Source organism: Electrona antarctica (assembly GCF_951216825.1).
Source record: "Electrona antarctica genome assembly, chromosome: 10".
In the NCBI taxonomy this organism is placed as follows: domain Eukaryota; kingdom Metazoa; phylum Chordata; class Actinopteri; order Myctophiformes; family Myctophidae; genus Electrona; species Electrona antarctica.
This window is the reverse complement of record NC_136791.1, coordinates 11,437,944-11,455,457: the sequence shown is the minus strand read 5'-3', so window position 1 is coordinate 11,455,457 and position 17,514 is coordinate 11,437,944. Positions and strand designations below refer to the sequence as shown.

Sequence of the window (17,514 nt, the reverse complement as noted above, 5' to 3'; positions counted from 1 at the left end):
TCCCATTCTGCTCCCCAAGGTGTCCACTTCCCGGCCACCAGGGGGTGTAGTTTCATCTACTCTGGGTTTTCAGGTGAGCTGTCTCACTAGTTTCCCAGTGTTGCCAGATTCCCTGTCACTCTCGCCTGGCAGGGACAGACACTCACCGTTCCAGCTCTTATCGACTCCGGGGCCGATGAAAGCTTCATTGACCTCCAGTATGCTCAGAAGGTGGGCCTCCCTGTGTCTCCTCTCAAGAGGCCTCTGTCTGCCTTCGCTCTGAATGGTCATTCCTTGGGCCCCATCACACACCGGGCTCATCCTATCACCCTCACTGTCTCTGGGAACCACGTGGAGAGCACTGCCCCTACATTATTCATTCCCCGGGCACTCCGTTCATCCTGGGTAGACCCTGGTTGGAGCTTCACACCCCCCATGTCTGCTGAAGTTCTGGGCGTATTCTCAGCTGGAGCGCCGCCTGCCAGATCTGTTGCCTTCAGTCCCCCCTTCAGACCCGAGCTCTGTGAAGCAGCCTACGGACCCTTGCACCTCTCCCCCGACCGAGCATTTGGGTCGCACCACACTCGAGTCATAACAGTTTGTATTAGGAAGGGGGAATGTCTGATAAACAAAATATCACACCCGTGTGAAGTGAGGGGCGCTCTTATCATCATAGATCATGAGTCATTCTGGCCAATCACAATTTGCGTCCTCACTTTTGTCTTCAATGTTTGTGTTTACTATTGTCTTCAATGTTTGTGTTTACCCACTTTTGTCTTCAATGTTTGTTTACACAGACCCTCAAAGCTGGACACAGGAGGGGCTAGCGCCCTTCAAAAATATCAAATATCTAATGAATGAACTGAATCAAGCAACTTAGAAACTGTCTGGGGAGCTTACAAAAGCCAGAGTATATGTTAAAATGACCCCAAACATGTTTGAAAGTGAAATATCCCAGAAAGATAATTTTACACATTATTTGTCATGCAAGTGAATGCTAATGCTTCATTGTTGCACATCCTCCATCGAGGAGAAGAGAGGTGAGAGCAGTGAACTTCACAATTGTTGCTTTATATCAGCAATATGAGGGGGGTAAAGTAAAATAGATGAAACTTGGGAAAAAAGGAAGCATGAGAAGGAAAATGGATTTACCATTGCTGGTTCACATGCTGGCAAAAAAGAGAGATGTCATTGAGACCATAACGGACCATTTAAAAAATAGACGCTAAAAAAATCTATATGCATTTGCACTGTGCATTTGCATTTGTGTTTTTGGAACAATACTGCAATTTTACAGCTTCTGCCGTGATACCCATACTGCAATGGCATAACCATGCTTGCAACAACCAAGTGTCATTCCATAAATGCAAAACATACTGAAATGTGATGGTGACAAACAGGTTGATTCCATGCATTTGGATTTTGGAGTCTGCATTGAAAATGAGAGTGTGTTTACCATGACCTGGAGAAACTATTCCATTATGAAAGACTCAAAATGAGGGAAAATTGCACATTGAAATGTCAACATACATACTTCAATAAAAGTCTTTACTTGCTACACGTGGTGAGTGATTTAAAGAGTACACAATGCAGCGTAACATTAGCATGAAAACACTATGAATGAAGACACTTTTTGGGTATGATGACTGACTATGAACAATTATAATATATATATAATAAGATTATGACAGTTTTAAACACTGGTAAAACAAAATTCTGCATTAGCATCCCTCAGCATCCGTAGTGCCTGCAGCTTACCCTGGTTCATCCCTGCTCCCACGTTGTCAGTGGGGCTGATGCCGTTCTGAGTGGTCCGAGTGTCCAGGTCAATCATCTGGTGTAGGCGGAGCTTGCGGCAGTAGATAGAGGCGGCCTCGGGCTCCAAGGCGATGATCAGCTGCTCAGGGTTTTCGCGGGCGACCAGACCAGACTGCCAGAGGAAAGGAATGACAGGACAGTGACGACACGCACAGACACTTTTTATTTCCTGCTCCTACTTTACGTGTTTCCCTCTTTTCTCAGTACTGCATAATGTCATGACGACATGCAGCCAGGGATGGTTTAGTCAGTTCAAGCCTTAAAGGACCACGTGGCCCATTTTCAACGTATCTTCATAAAATTCTCCACACTAATGCTCATGATCATGACATCATCGTTAGGCAGGTTATTCTTTTTCAAACAATCCAGGAATAGAAATTACCATGGATTCCCCATCAATGTAGCGCCCAAACTGTGGAACGGGCTTCCACCCCATCGTCTCAAACCATGCCAGTGTTTTTTGAGTGGTGTAAACCACTCCTACAACTGGCTTTTGTGTGCAGAAAAAAATGACCATGGTTGCTATGTTCAAAATAATTTCTGACGTAATTAAATCACACCCGGGTGAACTGGATGACCGTAGCAACCGTGGTCATTTTCTCTGCGCAAAAACAGCCAGTTTTGAAATCACATCCGGGTGTGATTTTTTAAATACGTTTGAAACTCACTTGTACTCCTTTGCGTTCCATAATTCAGCAATGTGGCAATGTGTCTATATGTTGTCCTGTTTATTAGCGTGGTTGCTATAGGCAACACACCCGAGAATGTTTTGCCAGCAATGTGAACCTGCTTTTTGTTAACTTTTGCACAACAGAAAAGTGAAGCTTTTGGTCATGTTTCACACACTGTTGTCATGCTTCACATGACATCACAATATATAATATATATATTATGGTAAGACAGAATTCAGTTCCCAGTGGATTCCTCAAGACTCGCGTCAGTGCAACCACACTTGCAATTTCCCAGAATTGCACCTTTCTAGTTGTGTATTGTTCTTGGTATTTTGGTATATTTATAAATGTTTTGTTACAGAGTGTACATCACTTTGGTTCAACGCTGTTGTTTTAAATATGCTCTATACTATAAATAAAGAGGATTGGATTGAACCATGTGTTCCTACTTCCTAAAGTGAGTGCCATCTCCCTGTAAATTGGAGCTTCCTTGTTAAGTGACCCCCACACTGAGGGTCAAATGCTTTCAGACCATCTGTGAACTACAGCTGGCTTTATTTAGCATCTGTCTATTCTTCAGGTTTGTGCCTGAAATCACGTTTCAGAAACGATCTTCTAAAAGTAAGTAGTTTGACAAGTACCCCAGTATAGTATTGAGTGTGCATTGTTAGAGTTAAAATAATAATCAGTATATATATACAGTGTCCAGTGTATATACTTTACAGTATAGCGAGCAGAGGAAAAGCATTGCTTTGAAGAATGCACTGTTAAAAAGAACTATATGCCAAAGCCAAAGGCCACTGAGGGTGAACCATCTATTACATCAACCATTAACTCGAGACATAATTCAGAGTATTACTAAATGATTCATAGCTTTTTGGAGAGTTCCAATCCAACAGGAAATTACAGTTACCATAAATCACACGCTACTATTAAAGTTGACATCCCAAGCGTGCTCATATTTCAAATCTTGCTAAAATAACTCCTGCCTTTATGGTAGGTCCTTTATGTTCATGCATTTACTCATTAAACACAGATCACTTGTATGTTTACCGTTTATGGAAGGCTTCAACACACAATAAGGAGAATGGAAGAGAGAGAAAGACAAATATAGACAGAAAAGATACATAGGTAGATAAACAGGATGTATTCAAAAATCGCACCTGTGTGAACTGAGTGGTGCAACTCCCCTCTCCCCCTGCCTCTCTCTCTCTCTCTCTCTCTCTCTCTCTCTCTCTCTCTCTGTAATTAGCACTAGGCAACAGTGCAACACTATCTCTCTCTGTTTCTGGCACAACAGCGCCACTTTTGCCCTTACTGGTACTCATAGTCACATAACCACACACAGCCACACAGTCACATAGGTTAACACACAGTCACATAGGTTAACACACAGTCACATAGGTTAACACGGACATTGCTGTTCCTTGGAGTGGTTGCACCACTCAACAAAGAAAGAACGAACAAACAAACAAAATAAAGAGTGCGTAAACTAAAGTCAGTCAGTGAACTGCCTCATGGTTGGGGGAGTTTCATGGACAGAAAGAATGAGAACATGAGAGGATAACAGAAAACAGTGGATCCTGGGATGGTTCCATTCTGTTGTGCCATGAATACATCCAGCTACTACTGTAGCATCCTGATGCTGAGTCACATAGTAACAGCTGATGCAATGCTGGAGCATGAATTAAGCATTAATCTTTTCTGCCTGGCTCCTTCTCTCTCTCTCCCTCTCCTGTTCCCTCCTTTCTCCTTGTTATTCCCCCATCCTTTTCTAACCTCTCCTCATCTCCCCCCTCTCATCCGCTCTATTTCCCCTCTCTCTCTCTCTCCCTCTATCTCTGCCTCTATTCCCTCTGCAGATATCAGGTGACTAAAAAGCCTCCTTTCTGTCTGCTTCCCCTCCCACCCTCTCACCCCCACACACACACACACACACACACACACACACACACACACACACACACACACACACACACACACACACACACACACACACACACACACACACACACACACACACACACACACACACACACACACACACACACACACACACACACACACACACACACACACACACACACACACACGCACACACACCTTCTCCATCACTTGTCCTCTAGTCTACCCCACCTCTTCCGGGCCCCCAGCGCCGCCACCACCCTCATCATCATTCTTTACAACAGCTGACCACACCCTCCTCTGTACTGTCTGTTCCCTGTTAGCAGCAGACAGGCTGCCACCCAATATTGGGCCGGTTTTGCTCTAAAGTTGCTTGTAAATATCTTTTTCGGCTTGATTGTAAATGTAGTTACGTATTTGGGCTTGTCTCCTAATGTTGTTTAAACCTGTGGTTCTCAAACCTTTTCAAGTCAAGGACCCCCAATGTATTTGTCCACGGACCCCAGGGACCCCCTGTAACAGATTTGTGTTGTTAAAATGTTTTTAAAATTATTTTATCATTATTCCTCATGTGGCCTATAGTGAGTCGCTTCTTTTGGGCTTGTTTTTAAAGGCCCAGTTGCTGATTTCTCTCGCAAAATCTGTCAGGACTGTGCCACACCTATGTAGCGCTGGCAGTGCGGCCACACAGTAGAGTCACGAAGATGCAAGATGCGGCTTAGAGCAGGTGCCTCTTCCGGGTTTTTAAACAGCTGGTGGATGGAAATGACGCTTGCGCGCGGCTGCAACTTGCAGCGTGTGCAAAGCATTTCCGGGTTTTTGCCCACGCTGCAAGTTGCAGACGCACACGAGCGTAATTTCCATCCATCTGTCTGTCTGTCAGTAACTAAGTACATTTACTTGAGTACTGTACTCTACAAGCGTGACTCATTGTCAGCTTGTAGATCTGCTATTTTTGGCTAAGAATGGCCAGAATATTGGACGCTGAGTTTCAAGTGGTTACATTTTTCTCTTTTGCAAGCACATGCCTTTCACTCTGCTATTGTACTTGACTCCACCACATTTCTAGGAAGCTGCTATTTTCACTATTTTTGAGTGGTGCAACCACTCCAAGGAACAGCAATGTCCGTGTTAACCTATGTGACTATGTTTGTGTGTGACTCATGTGTGACTATAGTAGGGGCGCTGTTGTGCCAGAAACAGAGAGAGAGAGATAGTGCTGCACTGTTGCCTGCCAATGAGAGAGAGAGAGAGAGGGGGGGGGGGGGGGGAAGTTGCACCACTCAGTTCACACAGGTGTGATTTTTATATATTGTTTCAATACAGTACAATGCAGAAATAGATTGATATTAAAAAATAAACTGTTCTTCAAAATGTGTACTATTGAATACTTGAGTATTTAATGGAGTATATACTTTGTGCAGCAACAGTACACACACTGACTCGTACACATACACACTAGCAGTAGGCTATGTGAGCACAGGCACAACGGACACACGATCCTCCAAACACATGCTCCTGTGGGGCGCTCAATGACCACCCCAGTCATGTCTCTCTCTCTCTCTCTCTCCATCCCCCTGCTCCACTGAGACGTAGTCACACACACACACACACACACACACACACACACAGCTCTCTGATTTGTTATTGTGAGGGCTGTGTGATACCGTTGCTGGGCAAAATCTCATTTAGTGTGAAATAATGAAACAGGGGAGAGGGGATACTGTGCAATGTATTGTACTCTCACTGGTTTTGTCTTCTGCATGCACACACACACACACACACACACACACACGCGTGCGCGACGCACGCGCGCACACACACACACACACACACACACACACACACACACACACACACACACACACACACACACACACACACACACACACACACACACACACACACACACACACACACACACACACACACACACACACACACACACACTCTATGTAAAGCGCTTTACATAAAAGTGCTATATAAATGCACCATTTACACATAGACACATGCACGCACGCACGCACGCACGCACGCACACGCGCACACGCGCACACACACGCACACACGCTCCCAGAATGATGTTCTTCACACATTCCCTTCCTTGGTTTGGTTCCTTCCTGTGTCCTCTACCACAGTCTGCAGGTCAGTGTGATGAATGATGGAGACTGCTTGGCTGCAGGTGTGTGATGAATGTGCGTGTGTATTATGTGAGCACTAAACTCTGTAGACACGTGTGCACGGGTGCGTGCATGCATGTGTGTGTGTACATGCTGTGTATGAGGGTGAATCTTGATTAGTGCCTTGCACTGCAGCTCACGGTGCCGCACCTCTCGTTCCCTCCATTAGTCTCTCTCTCTCTCTCTCTCTCTCTCTCTCTCTCTCTCTCTCTCTCTCTCTCTCTCTCTCTCTCTCTATCTCTCTATCTCTCTCTCTCTCTCTCTCTCTCCTATCTATCATAGTGTAGCAGCAGCTGCTGCCAGCAAAGCAGGGTGGTAAAGGAAATCATGCCCAGTCATCACTTAATCTAATCTGCAGTAAAACTGTCTGAACAGTAGATGGCGTTTTCAACAGTGGCGTTAGGGAAGAACACTGCCTCAAATCAGAAGAAAATAACAAGGGACAGTACCACACTTTTTAAGTGCATTTCAGTTAATAATCTTTCTGCCATCTACGAACATATTCGGACCCCTAGGCTATGGTACGGCATCAGCCAACTACGAACATGTTCGTAGACAACCGTATACTCCATGAAAGCGGCGGCCGTCAATTTACCTTTCCTCCGGTTGCTATGCAATGCCTCCATCCCCACCAGCTGTGGGTTTTTTTCCAGCTCCATTGAGCCTCCATTATAACTAGGGATGTCCCGATCACGTTTTTTTGCTCCCGATCCGATTCCGATCCGATTCCGATCATTTTCCCCGATCCGATATTTATATTTTATAGAACACGTTTATGCCATCACAATAGTATAATATCCCAAATCACAGACAATATCCAGTCTAATGATATGAATATAATATTGATATTAGGATGTCCCGGTTATGTTTTGTATGCTCCCGATCTGATTCCGATCATTTGAAAATGACCAGATCGGCCCCGATTTCCGATCAACCGATCCAATCGGGATCACCTAATTATAACATGATTTTCAAAGCCCTGTATGTCTAAAGCTTCAAGTGCTGTCCATGGTGAGCTGTCGCGCATCCTGATGATCGGATTTCATTTGTGACTTTGTCTCGCATCGCTCCGGACATGTAACCGTTTCTGACGAGAGGTAAGGGGTATGCTCTAATGCTAATGATCACTCCTCATAACAACAGCCCCCACCTCCCTGATAACCCGAAAATGAAACGGAGGCTTGTTACAATGGGGTTTTGAAAATAGTCTATCGACACACATTCATTTACATAACTCACTTTTGTGTATCTGACAGTAGATACATTCCTTTTTGTTTATATTTGATATCTGTTGTTATTTTTGTTGCACAAGAACGGAAGACTGTCACACATCTTATGTATATATTTTATCTCTTTTCTTATTTTCTTTTATATACTTTTCGTTTCATAAAGTCGTAAGTGAAGAGAATTTGGGCGCTATATAAATCTGAGCTATTATTATTTTTATTAATATTATATTTTAATGTAACTGAAATTCTTGGGAAGCTTGCACAAAGGAATTTCACCTACTCCATTAAACCTGGTGTGAACCTGAGATGTGCCAGTAAACTTGAAGTTGAACATTTCAGCACAACTTGGCCTTTCAGAGACACCAGACTGCTCAGTATCATCATGGCTGCAGTTCAGAGACACCAGACTGCTCAGTATCATCATGGCTGCAGTTCAGAGACACCAGACTGCTCAGTATCATCATGGCTGCAGTTCAGAGACACCAGACTGCTCAGTATCATCATGGCTGCAGTTCAGAGACACCAGACTGCTCAGTATCATGGCTGCAGTGCTAATGGAACATTAGCCCTGCAGCAAAAATATAGACATGATGCAGAAAATCATGATAGTGTCCCTACTTGACCCACTTGAACCCTAGTGTCCCTATTCTAGCAATATCATAATGCGTGAACATTCTGCCAAAAGCTCACAACGTGTCGTGTTGCAGCACCTTGTAGAACTGCCATTTTTGGCGAAGAGATTTGGTGTAGAGGAGGAAAAATGTGCACCGAGAACAGACCACTTGGGGACCCTGCTCAGCGAGGTATAGTGTTCAATAAGTGGTTAAATGGTGGATGTTGAAAGGAGAATGGCTCTTGAAAGGTAAAAAAAAACATTATAATGAAGAGCCGTGATTGGGAGCCACGTTTGAGTGTACATATCTGATATCTGCCACATTGAAGCCTGTACCTTATACGCAGCCTCCCTCATGAACTGCTTGGCTGGCATTTTCCAGATGGCTGGCACGGTGATCACCCATCTCACGTCATTGTTGTCAAAGTCACCGCCTGTCTGGTCACTCAGTTCCTGCAGGGGACAACAGTAGGTTTCAATCCCTCTCAGCTCTGTTAAGAGTTTGTAACTGTTTAAAACTGCCCAAACCAAACTGCTCTAACCAAACACAGATCAAATTCCATTATGATGTATGTTAACAATGTTAATATATTAATAATTATACCTTACATTATACCTGAACTTTTTCTTATTACACTTTAAAATACCTGAACTTATTATTATTATCGAAATGGGCCGTTTCGTCATCAGTTATAAAGGTTACATTACCTATTACATTATTGTTTGTATTACCTTTAGGGCTTGCTCCTTGAAGAAGGCCAGTGCGTACGCAAATATATCCAATGCTTTTACTCTTTTCCCATTGGCTGCCAGAAGGTCTGTGTTGATGGACAGATTCTGATTGGAGTAGAGAAAATGCAATGAGTAAAAGTTTATTTAAATGAACAAAATACCATGTTGGTGTGAAGGCCAGTCAAAAGATGTATGGTCATTCACATCATTCAGTGAGTCAGTCAGTCACATCAGTCTTGAATGTTTTCAACTGACAATATTCAGTTATGTACATGGATGATGCTAATAGCCCTTTGCACGTTCATGTGTGGCGTTCTTATCCGCTTGCCTAGATATTAAATATTTTCAACTAATTCTGGCGTTGCGTTTGGACACGTTTTTAGGCGAGAGCCTGCCGTTTTCGGCCGGGAAGAAATTGCTTTGGTGGACACGCAGCCTAATAGCCTGTCCAGATCACATCCAGCCCAGCTGCATGCCAGTGGTAAATTGTGTGCAATAACAGTAGAATGAGCCAACGGTTGCTGATGGCAGAAATGCTGTTGACTTGGCAGGGAAGATAGAAACCAGGGAATTTTGCAGTATCCGTCAGGGGAGCCACTTTTATATTGCCCTTGGAGAGAGTCACTTAGTAATGACAGTGGAGTGTGTGTATGCACTGTAGATATCCACATATGTTTTTGATATATTTAAGTAAGTCAAGTACACTGTGCATACTATACTATACTATGTATGCGTGTGCGTGTGTGTGTGTGTGTGTGTGTGTGTGTGTGTGCGTGCGTGCGTGCATGTGTGTTTTCTTACTGCAGTGGTGTGGAGTTTCATTTTGAATTTTTCCAGGTAGAGCCACTGTTTGGACTCGGAGGGGTCCAGGTCATGGTAGAAGTCACGTGCTGCGTAGCCAAAGCTGTGGAACTTCCTGTCTGGGGTGAGCAGGATGGTAGTAGGAGTCTTCTGATTGGACACGCCCGGGTCTCCTCCTTCCCAGCGCCTAAGAGAGACAGACAAGTTTAACCAATGGCCAACGCATTCCAGTCATACCGGTAGTCATCTGAAATATTTTACCTTTAATCTAGTTTTAGTTGACTAAATATAAGATTTTAGTCGACTAAATCTACAGCTGATTTAGTCGATTAAAAGGAATTTTGATGGGCACTGATGGCATCTTAATGCCTGATTTTGACTTGGTTGCATGCTGAAAATAGCCGATCTACAAGCTCACAATGCGTCACGCTGGGACTTGTTGTGAGCTTCTAGATCTGCTATTTTCAGAATGCAACACCCAAGAGCAACCAAAAATAAATGAGTTTATCCCATCAGTGAAAAAAGATAATCGAATAATCTTCGCCAGTCGACAAAATCAACACTGATTCTCACATCCCCACCGTCATTAACCACTTAAACCCTCTCTAGACTTAATAAACTGGACCAGAGTTGGCTCTGTATTTGGCTACTTTTTTTCCTGTCTATGCCAAATCTCTTTGCCAAAATTACATTTCTGCCTAATGTTCCCCCCAGAATATGGATGCTGGAGTTCAAGTGGTGATTTTTCATCTATATTCTCATAATAGATTTCTTGCACTATTTAAAAAGGTTCTAAAATGGTATAAATGCAATGTGTTGTGGGCTTGTATATCGGCTATTTTCACTATTCCTCATGCGATGAGGTATATAGGATGTGCGTTTCTCTGTTTCTAGGATAATTGTGCAACACCACTATAGTTCTGTACAAATGGAGGCCAGCTATTTTTAGGGTTTGCTCTGTTCCTTGGGAGACAAGCGTGCCGGATTTGCAGAGTAGGTGCATCGATGGTGGTTGTCTCAATAAGAGACACTTGCTGTTGTGAAGATTAATCAATTTGGGAGATTATGGAGATAGAAGATCTTTTAGTCAATGCGATAATGGTTATTATCCTTTTCAGTTTTTTCAGTATTTGATTTTCTGACAGGCAGGCTGTGCATAGGAGATAGATGTTCATCCACAATTCTCACCAGAACCGGCGCGCCCCAAGGCTGCTGCCTCAGTCCTCTGTTGTACAGTTTGTTTACGTTTGATTGTGTCGCCAGATGTGGGAATAACAGCATAATTAAATTTGCGGATGATACCACACTGCCACAGTGATCGGATTAATAACCGACGGTGACGAGAGGGCCTATAGGAGGGAGATAGAAGATCTAACCCTATGGTGCGACAACAACAACCTCTCACTTAACACCATTAAAGGAAACACCATTAAAGGAAATACTAAAAGGCTTTCTTGCCTTTCTTTGTAGTTGTTACGTCCCCACCAAAGAGGTCCAGGTGTTATTTTGTGCAAAAGCTCCTTATTGGCTATTTCCCCTACCATAAGCCCTAAATGAATTGCATTGAATGGGAATTGAATGGGGCTATGGCTATTGAATGGGGCTATAATTCGCTTATTTCCATCGCTCAAAATTATATTTTTTTTGTATATATCCTCTCTTCATAATGTAAATAATATCCCAAGCGTCACACTTTACTACTTATTTCGATGGAAATAAGCTAATTAGCACAACACCCCATCCATAGCAGCCCCATTCAATTCCCATTCAATTCCCATTCAATTCATTGAGGGCTTATGGTAGGGGAAATAGCCAATAAGGAGTTTTTGCACAAAAAAACACCTGGACCTCTTTGGTGGGGACGTAACGACTACAAAGAAAGGTAAGAAAGGTAAAAAAGCCTTCTAGCATGGAATTCTCCTTTAAGACCAAAGAAATCATTGTAGACTTTAGGAAGTCCAAAGGTATCCACACCTCCATTTCAATCAAGGGGTCATCTGTGGACATAGTCGATAACTTTAAATTCCTGTGCATACACATCACAGACACATTCACATGGTCACTCAACACTGAGTACATCCTCAAGAAGGCGCAGCAGCGACTGTACTTTCTGAGGCGCCTTAAAAAATGTGGCTTAAGTACAAAGGGACTTGTGAACTTGTATCGTTGCATCATTGAAAGTGTCTTAACTGGCTGCATCACAGTGTGGTACGGCAACATGACTGCTCAGGATTGTAACAGGCTGCAGAGGACCGTTAAAACAGCAGCTAAAAGCATCGGCACAGCACTACCTACTCCTAGTCTCCACAACATCAACACCACACGCTGTAAGAGAAAAGCCCACAACATCATTAAAGACACCAGCCGTCCCGCCCATACCCTGAACCTGAGTTTGGTGGTGCTATTGAAGCGGTTGTAGATACTGTTGTGCTGTCGTTATATCGTCATAGTTACTTATCGTTATCATTAGATCCAACAATAACAACATTGCACTGTAAATTGGTCCTGATTGTAATGATGACAGATGAACAATTACCATAAAGTGGACCTTGAATCTCCCTAATCTAGAATCGTCTATAAACAGAACAGTGCAGTGAAACATGCCACGTAATAGCAGGAAAGGCATCAATAATGCATGCCTTTCCTTTCCCCTCACCAGTAAACAGCTAGACCAGAATCTGGCTGACTATGTATTCTAGAATTATATATTTCCTTACAGAGAATGTTTTTTGGAGGATGCTCTCTTTCTAGGGACATTTTGAGTTAACCCATTTTGGGTGGGAACCCCTTTTGGTGTTAGCATCATGTTGAAAAATGGCAGATCTACAAGCTCATAGCGCGCCACCGAGTGGCGCGCTATGAGCTTGTAGATCTGCCATTTTTGAAAAATCGAAGAACCACTGACATAGAAACATAGCTTTTTCAGAAAACTGTCAGGATGTAGAAGACATTTTTAGAATCTGATCTCAGGTCAAAATGGGTTAAGGAATGCAGAGACAGTTGCCATTTTCTGAAAAGTAATTAGCAACTCAGGTTGTTTTTTTATTTGTGCCATTGTGTAGTCACTAGTCATTGTGTGGTCCGTTCCAGTGAGGCCAGCTGATGAATGCTAATGTGATGTCCCGGTCTATGATGAAAATACACCATTCACTCTAATTCATTCAGACAACATTTCTGAAGAGGAGAGCTCAAACCACAAACAAGAGCATTGTGTGGTCTTATCAAATGAGCCAAACCTTTTATTCTGAGAGAGCAATAGACAATTCTTCACTAATCTCTAATGACGAATCTGAAGGTGCCGTCTATAAATATACAACTACAACATTGAACCAAGCTGAATTTTAAACTTATTCTATTGTGATTTTTTTTTGTTCTGATAAAGTTGATTATGTTTTAGTTTTCTCCCTCCCCATGTAAAGCTAATTTGTGTACTTAGAAAAGTGCTGTATAAATCTGAGATATTATAATATTATTATTATTATTGTACTGTATTGCATTATTGTATGTCTTTGAGTTTAAACAGCCTTTAACCCATTTTGGGCGGGAACCCCTTTTGGTGTTTTAAAGCATTCTGTTCTACTTTAGCTATTGAAAAATAGCAGATCTACAAGCTCATAGCGCGCCACCGAGTGGCGTAGGTCTGCTATTTTTGAAAAGTCGTGAAAATGTGGTGCAAATCATTGAATATATATTTCAGCGCGAATAACTGATTTGAACTAAAATATTGGCTTCTGGGGGGTCCCTGGAACTACATATTTTGAGATGGCGGCCCAATAGAGATAATTCTGTTTTTCAGAAAAAATTTAGGATTTAGAACCTTTTTTTTAATCGACTAACCAAAGAAGCCATTGTTTGGGTAAGGATTTGGATTGCAAATGGCTCAGTCCAAACTAAATAATATTATGAGGGATCTGGGACTGTTTTCACTGAAAGACTAGCAGCGTTAGCGAAAATACCGCACTCAACTTTTATCTGATGGTCAGAGTTAATGACCCATGTGAGGAAAAGTATTCCCCAATTATTGATGTCCGACATTGTATCACCATTCACCAGTGTTGTCAAATGTGTAGTCAGAGGAAGAGCTGTCCATTATTGAAAAGAAAGAAAACAGTTTCTCCTAAAAAATTAAATATTACTGATATACCACACTGGAATATTGCACAGGTAAAACCGGACGAGCTTTAGGGTGCGTTCACACCGAACTGGGAACCGAGCGGTTTGTTGACATTTGCGGATTAAAAACAAATATATATATATACACAAATAAAATACAAGAAAAACAGAACAACAACAAAAATAACCCTTTATTCCCATTGAAAAGCATTGTCAGAATCCGCCCTCATAGGCAGACCCTTTGTGATGATACTTGAGTAAAATAGCTCTAAAAAAACAGACTTTATGTTTACGTACATAAAGTCTGTTTTTTTTAGGGGAAAGCTATTTTCAAAAAGGTGTAAAAGAATTGGATATAGGACTTTTACTTTCTTTCTACCTAGTGGGTATTGCTACTTTTAATGAAAAATGTGAGTACTTCTTCCACGACTGTGAGTTGAGGATTCAATTTACAATTTACAATTTAGGCATTTAGCAGACGCTCTTAATCCAGAGCGACTTACACCTTATTGATGAATAAGTAAAGTGAAACACCTGTCAGCTTTGACAGTATGGTGGGTGGTTGCTGACCCCTGTGATGCCTGGCACATAGTGGAGGAAGACATGACCTCTCGGGTCATGAGACCCAAGGTCTCAATGCTGTAGACCAGCTCATTTCACAGCAGAACCAGGCATGCCAGTGTTTAACTGCATGAACCTTAGCGTCCCTATTCTGGGGCAAACATCCAATGAATGTTTGCCTGCATGTGTTCAAGCGGCGCAACGCAAACACGCGTTGAGAGCTTGTAGATCAGCTATTTTCTGTGAAGATATTAAGGGGAAAAAAGAGGGGGCCTTGTGTAGACCCCTGGGGGACTCCGGTCAACTAAGTTACTTGTGAACTAGTCTCACGAGCCGGGAAAGCAGCCAATGGTGGAGCATGGCATTGGTTGGTATAAAGAGCCAATGGTGGATCTTGGTCGTTGGTCGGGAAAGCGCCCCAGCAATTGCTGCGTGGTGGGTGCAGTACACCATTGGCTCTTTACACCAACCATGCTTTGATCGTTCACCTAAACATCTTATTAAAGATGGACACTGTTACACACTATATATAACTGAAGTTCATCTGTATCTGTCTCTCACCCATATTGATGCAATGTCATTCATTCTCTCTCTCTTCTCATCTGTCTCTCTGTCTTTGTCTCTCTGTCTGTCTGTCTGTGTCTCTCATGCGCCTCATCCCTCTCCCTCTCTCCCTCTCTCCCTCTCTCTCTCTCTCTCTCTCTCTCTCTCTCTCACAGTGAGACTGCATTGCAGCATTGGCTCACCTCATGGTGTGAATGCACTCAGGCTCCTTAGTGAAGGCGTAAGCATAGCCACTGGACGTAGTTCCAAAGTCAATGGCAACCACAACGACGAAGGCGGGTCCTGATGGAACTTGATCTGTGTCATTCTGCTGAGGAAAGACAAAGAAAAATGATGAGCGGATTCATTTCTCTTTGCATGCTGATTTATTGCCATATATTATACACAGCATCGTAGAGTTAATTTAACTCTGATAGTGCTGCACCAACAGATGTACAAATCTAGACTACATACTAACATAGTCTAGATTTTCAGTCGCAACTACATAGTCTAATGTCTTTGTATAGCATATATCTCTCCACAGCTAAGAAAATAAAACATTACAGATTGCACACACATCACAATGTACGAATAATAATCAATGACAACATTCAAGGTGAATGAAAAACGCTTGTAATTAATTGGTGAATTGAAAATTACTTAATTACTTATTGTTGTAATTTTCATATTGCCATATTTGGGTAACCTACAGCAATATCTCACCCCAGGCTATGAAATTACTATGAAAACACTATTATGGGTATAGAAGCCATTTCACTGTTTTGTATTTTCTGATTATTTCTGTTATTATTTAGCCTTAATAATTTGATTTTGATTATTGGCTAATGGAATTATTGTTTTGGGCACAGACGGGCACGCCTCCCAGGCCCAGGCTATAATTATGGACAGGTGTGAGGGGGAAATTATGCACCTACGTGGAGACACGGTTTTTACCAGCAACACAGAGAACAGAAAGAATGTCATATATGCACTTTATTTTCTATTAAAGCAAAGCAAAAATGAGTTCTACATGTGGATATTGGAATTCTTTATGCCTGCGTAAGCCTACAACCACAGAATGGGTGCATCAGTGAGTTTGTCAACAATTTGTTTGAAAGCTGACAAACAGCACTTACAATGGGGTTGTGTGATATAGTGACAACATACTGTACCATGATCCGTCGTGGTATATTTCATGTCTGTTCAATTTATAACCTGTAAATACATATTTTACAGGTTTTTTGGCACATCTTTGCCAAAGGCTCCAGACAGAGGAAAAAGGAACAAGTGAATACGTTTTATCTCACCTGGATGTGTGAGGGAGACAGTGGTGTGATCCCAGGGTCACCCATGCTCTTGGCTGGAGAGGGAGTTGCCATTGCATCTAGATAGATAAACACACGCACACGCACACGCGCACGCGCACACACACACACACACACACACACACACACACACACACACACACACACACACACACACACACACACACACACACACACACACACACACACACACACACACACACACACACACACACACACACACACACACACAAATTAAGAACCTGGTAATAAATAATAGAGATGATGCAGATCAGTGATTCTCAAACCTTTTAATTTCAAGGACCTCCATAACTCTGAGAATGTACAAATGTACAGAGTATACATTTGTATACTCTCAGTTACAGACCTGTAAGGGTCCATTTGGAACCCCCCCCCCAATGAACCCAGACGGTCCCTGGACCCCACTTTGAGAACCACCAACACTTTCTCTGTGATTCCACATTTTTATCTAACTATCCGGCTGTCCAGCTTCCTAACAATTTCCAAACCATTCAAACAGAAGAAATTGCCCATTGCACCTGCTTTTAAAAGACACAATTATTAACAACAACAAAAAAGACACCATTATGACATGTCAAGTGAATTAAAAGTCTGTCTCTCCATCTTCCACTATCATCTTCATTAGTTTGCCTTAAAAGCCTCAGTCAAAGGCATTTTCCTTTTCAGCACACACAATAATAATTCTTTCTCGGTGCGTATTGTAAGTGTCCGGGAGGATTGTCTCACAACGGGACGTCATGTTATCTGTCCTGTTTTTCTGCCTCACTCAACCTTTTCTCTCGTCCACCCCTACGGAGTGGATGAGTGGTCTGACCCTTAATACACTTTGCCAGGCAATTACAGTTGAGAATTACAGACCACCTGTGGATAGACCCCATCTATACAGCATGTCTTCCATGTTTCCCCATGGTCAATCTGAAAAGAACCCTCGCAAACTTGACTTTCTTTACTTCCAACAATGGGGATAGAAATCAAATCAGCAGAAGAGGAGTAAAATGACTGCTCCTGTGGTAAATAATGTCT

The 17,514-nt window shown here is 42.5% G+C and overlaps 1 protein-coding gene across 1 annotated transcript in view; it reads right to left on the bottom strand.

Moving 5' to 3' along the window:
* hspa12a (heat shock protein 12A) overlaps positions 1-16,524 on the bottom strand; it is a gene marked incomplete at its 5' end in the record, with an annotated part of 28,989 nt that extends 12,465 nt beyond the window's left edge. The window contains 6 exons of the mRNA XM_079511528.1: positions 1,738-1,909; positions 8,732-8,848; positions 9,128-9,232; positions 9,929-10,115; positions 15,349-15,473; positions 16,453-16,524. Coding sequence (XP_079367654.1) covers positions 1,738-1,909; positions 8,732-8,848; positions 9,128-9,232; positions 9,929-10,115; positions 15,349-15,473; positions 16,453-16,524 — 778 coding nt within the window. The remainder of the gene's footprint in view (positions 1-1,737; positions 1,910-8,731; positions 8,849-9,127; positions 9,233-9,928; positions 10,116-15,348; positions 15,474-16,452) is intronic.
* Positions 16,525-17,514: the final 990 nt, after the last annotated feature.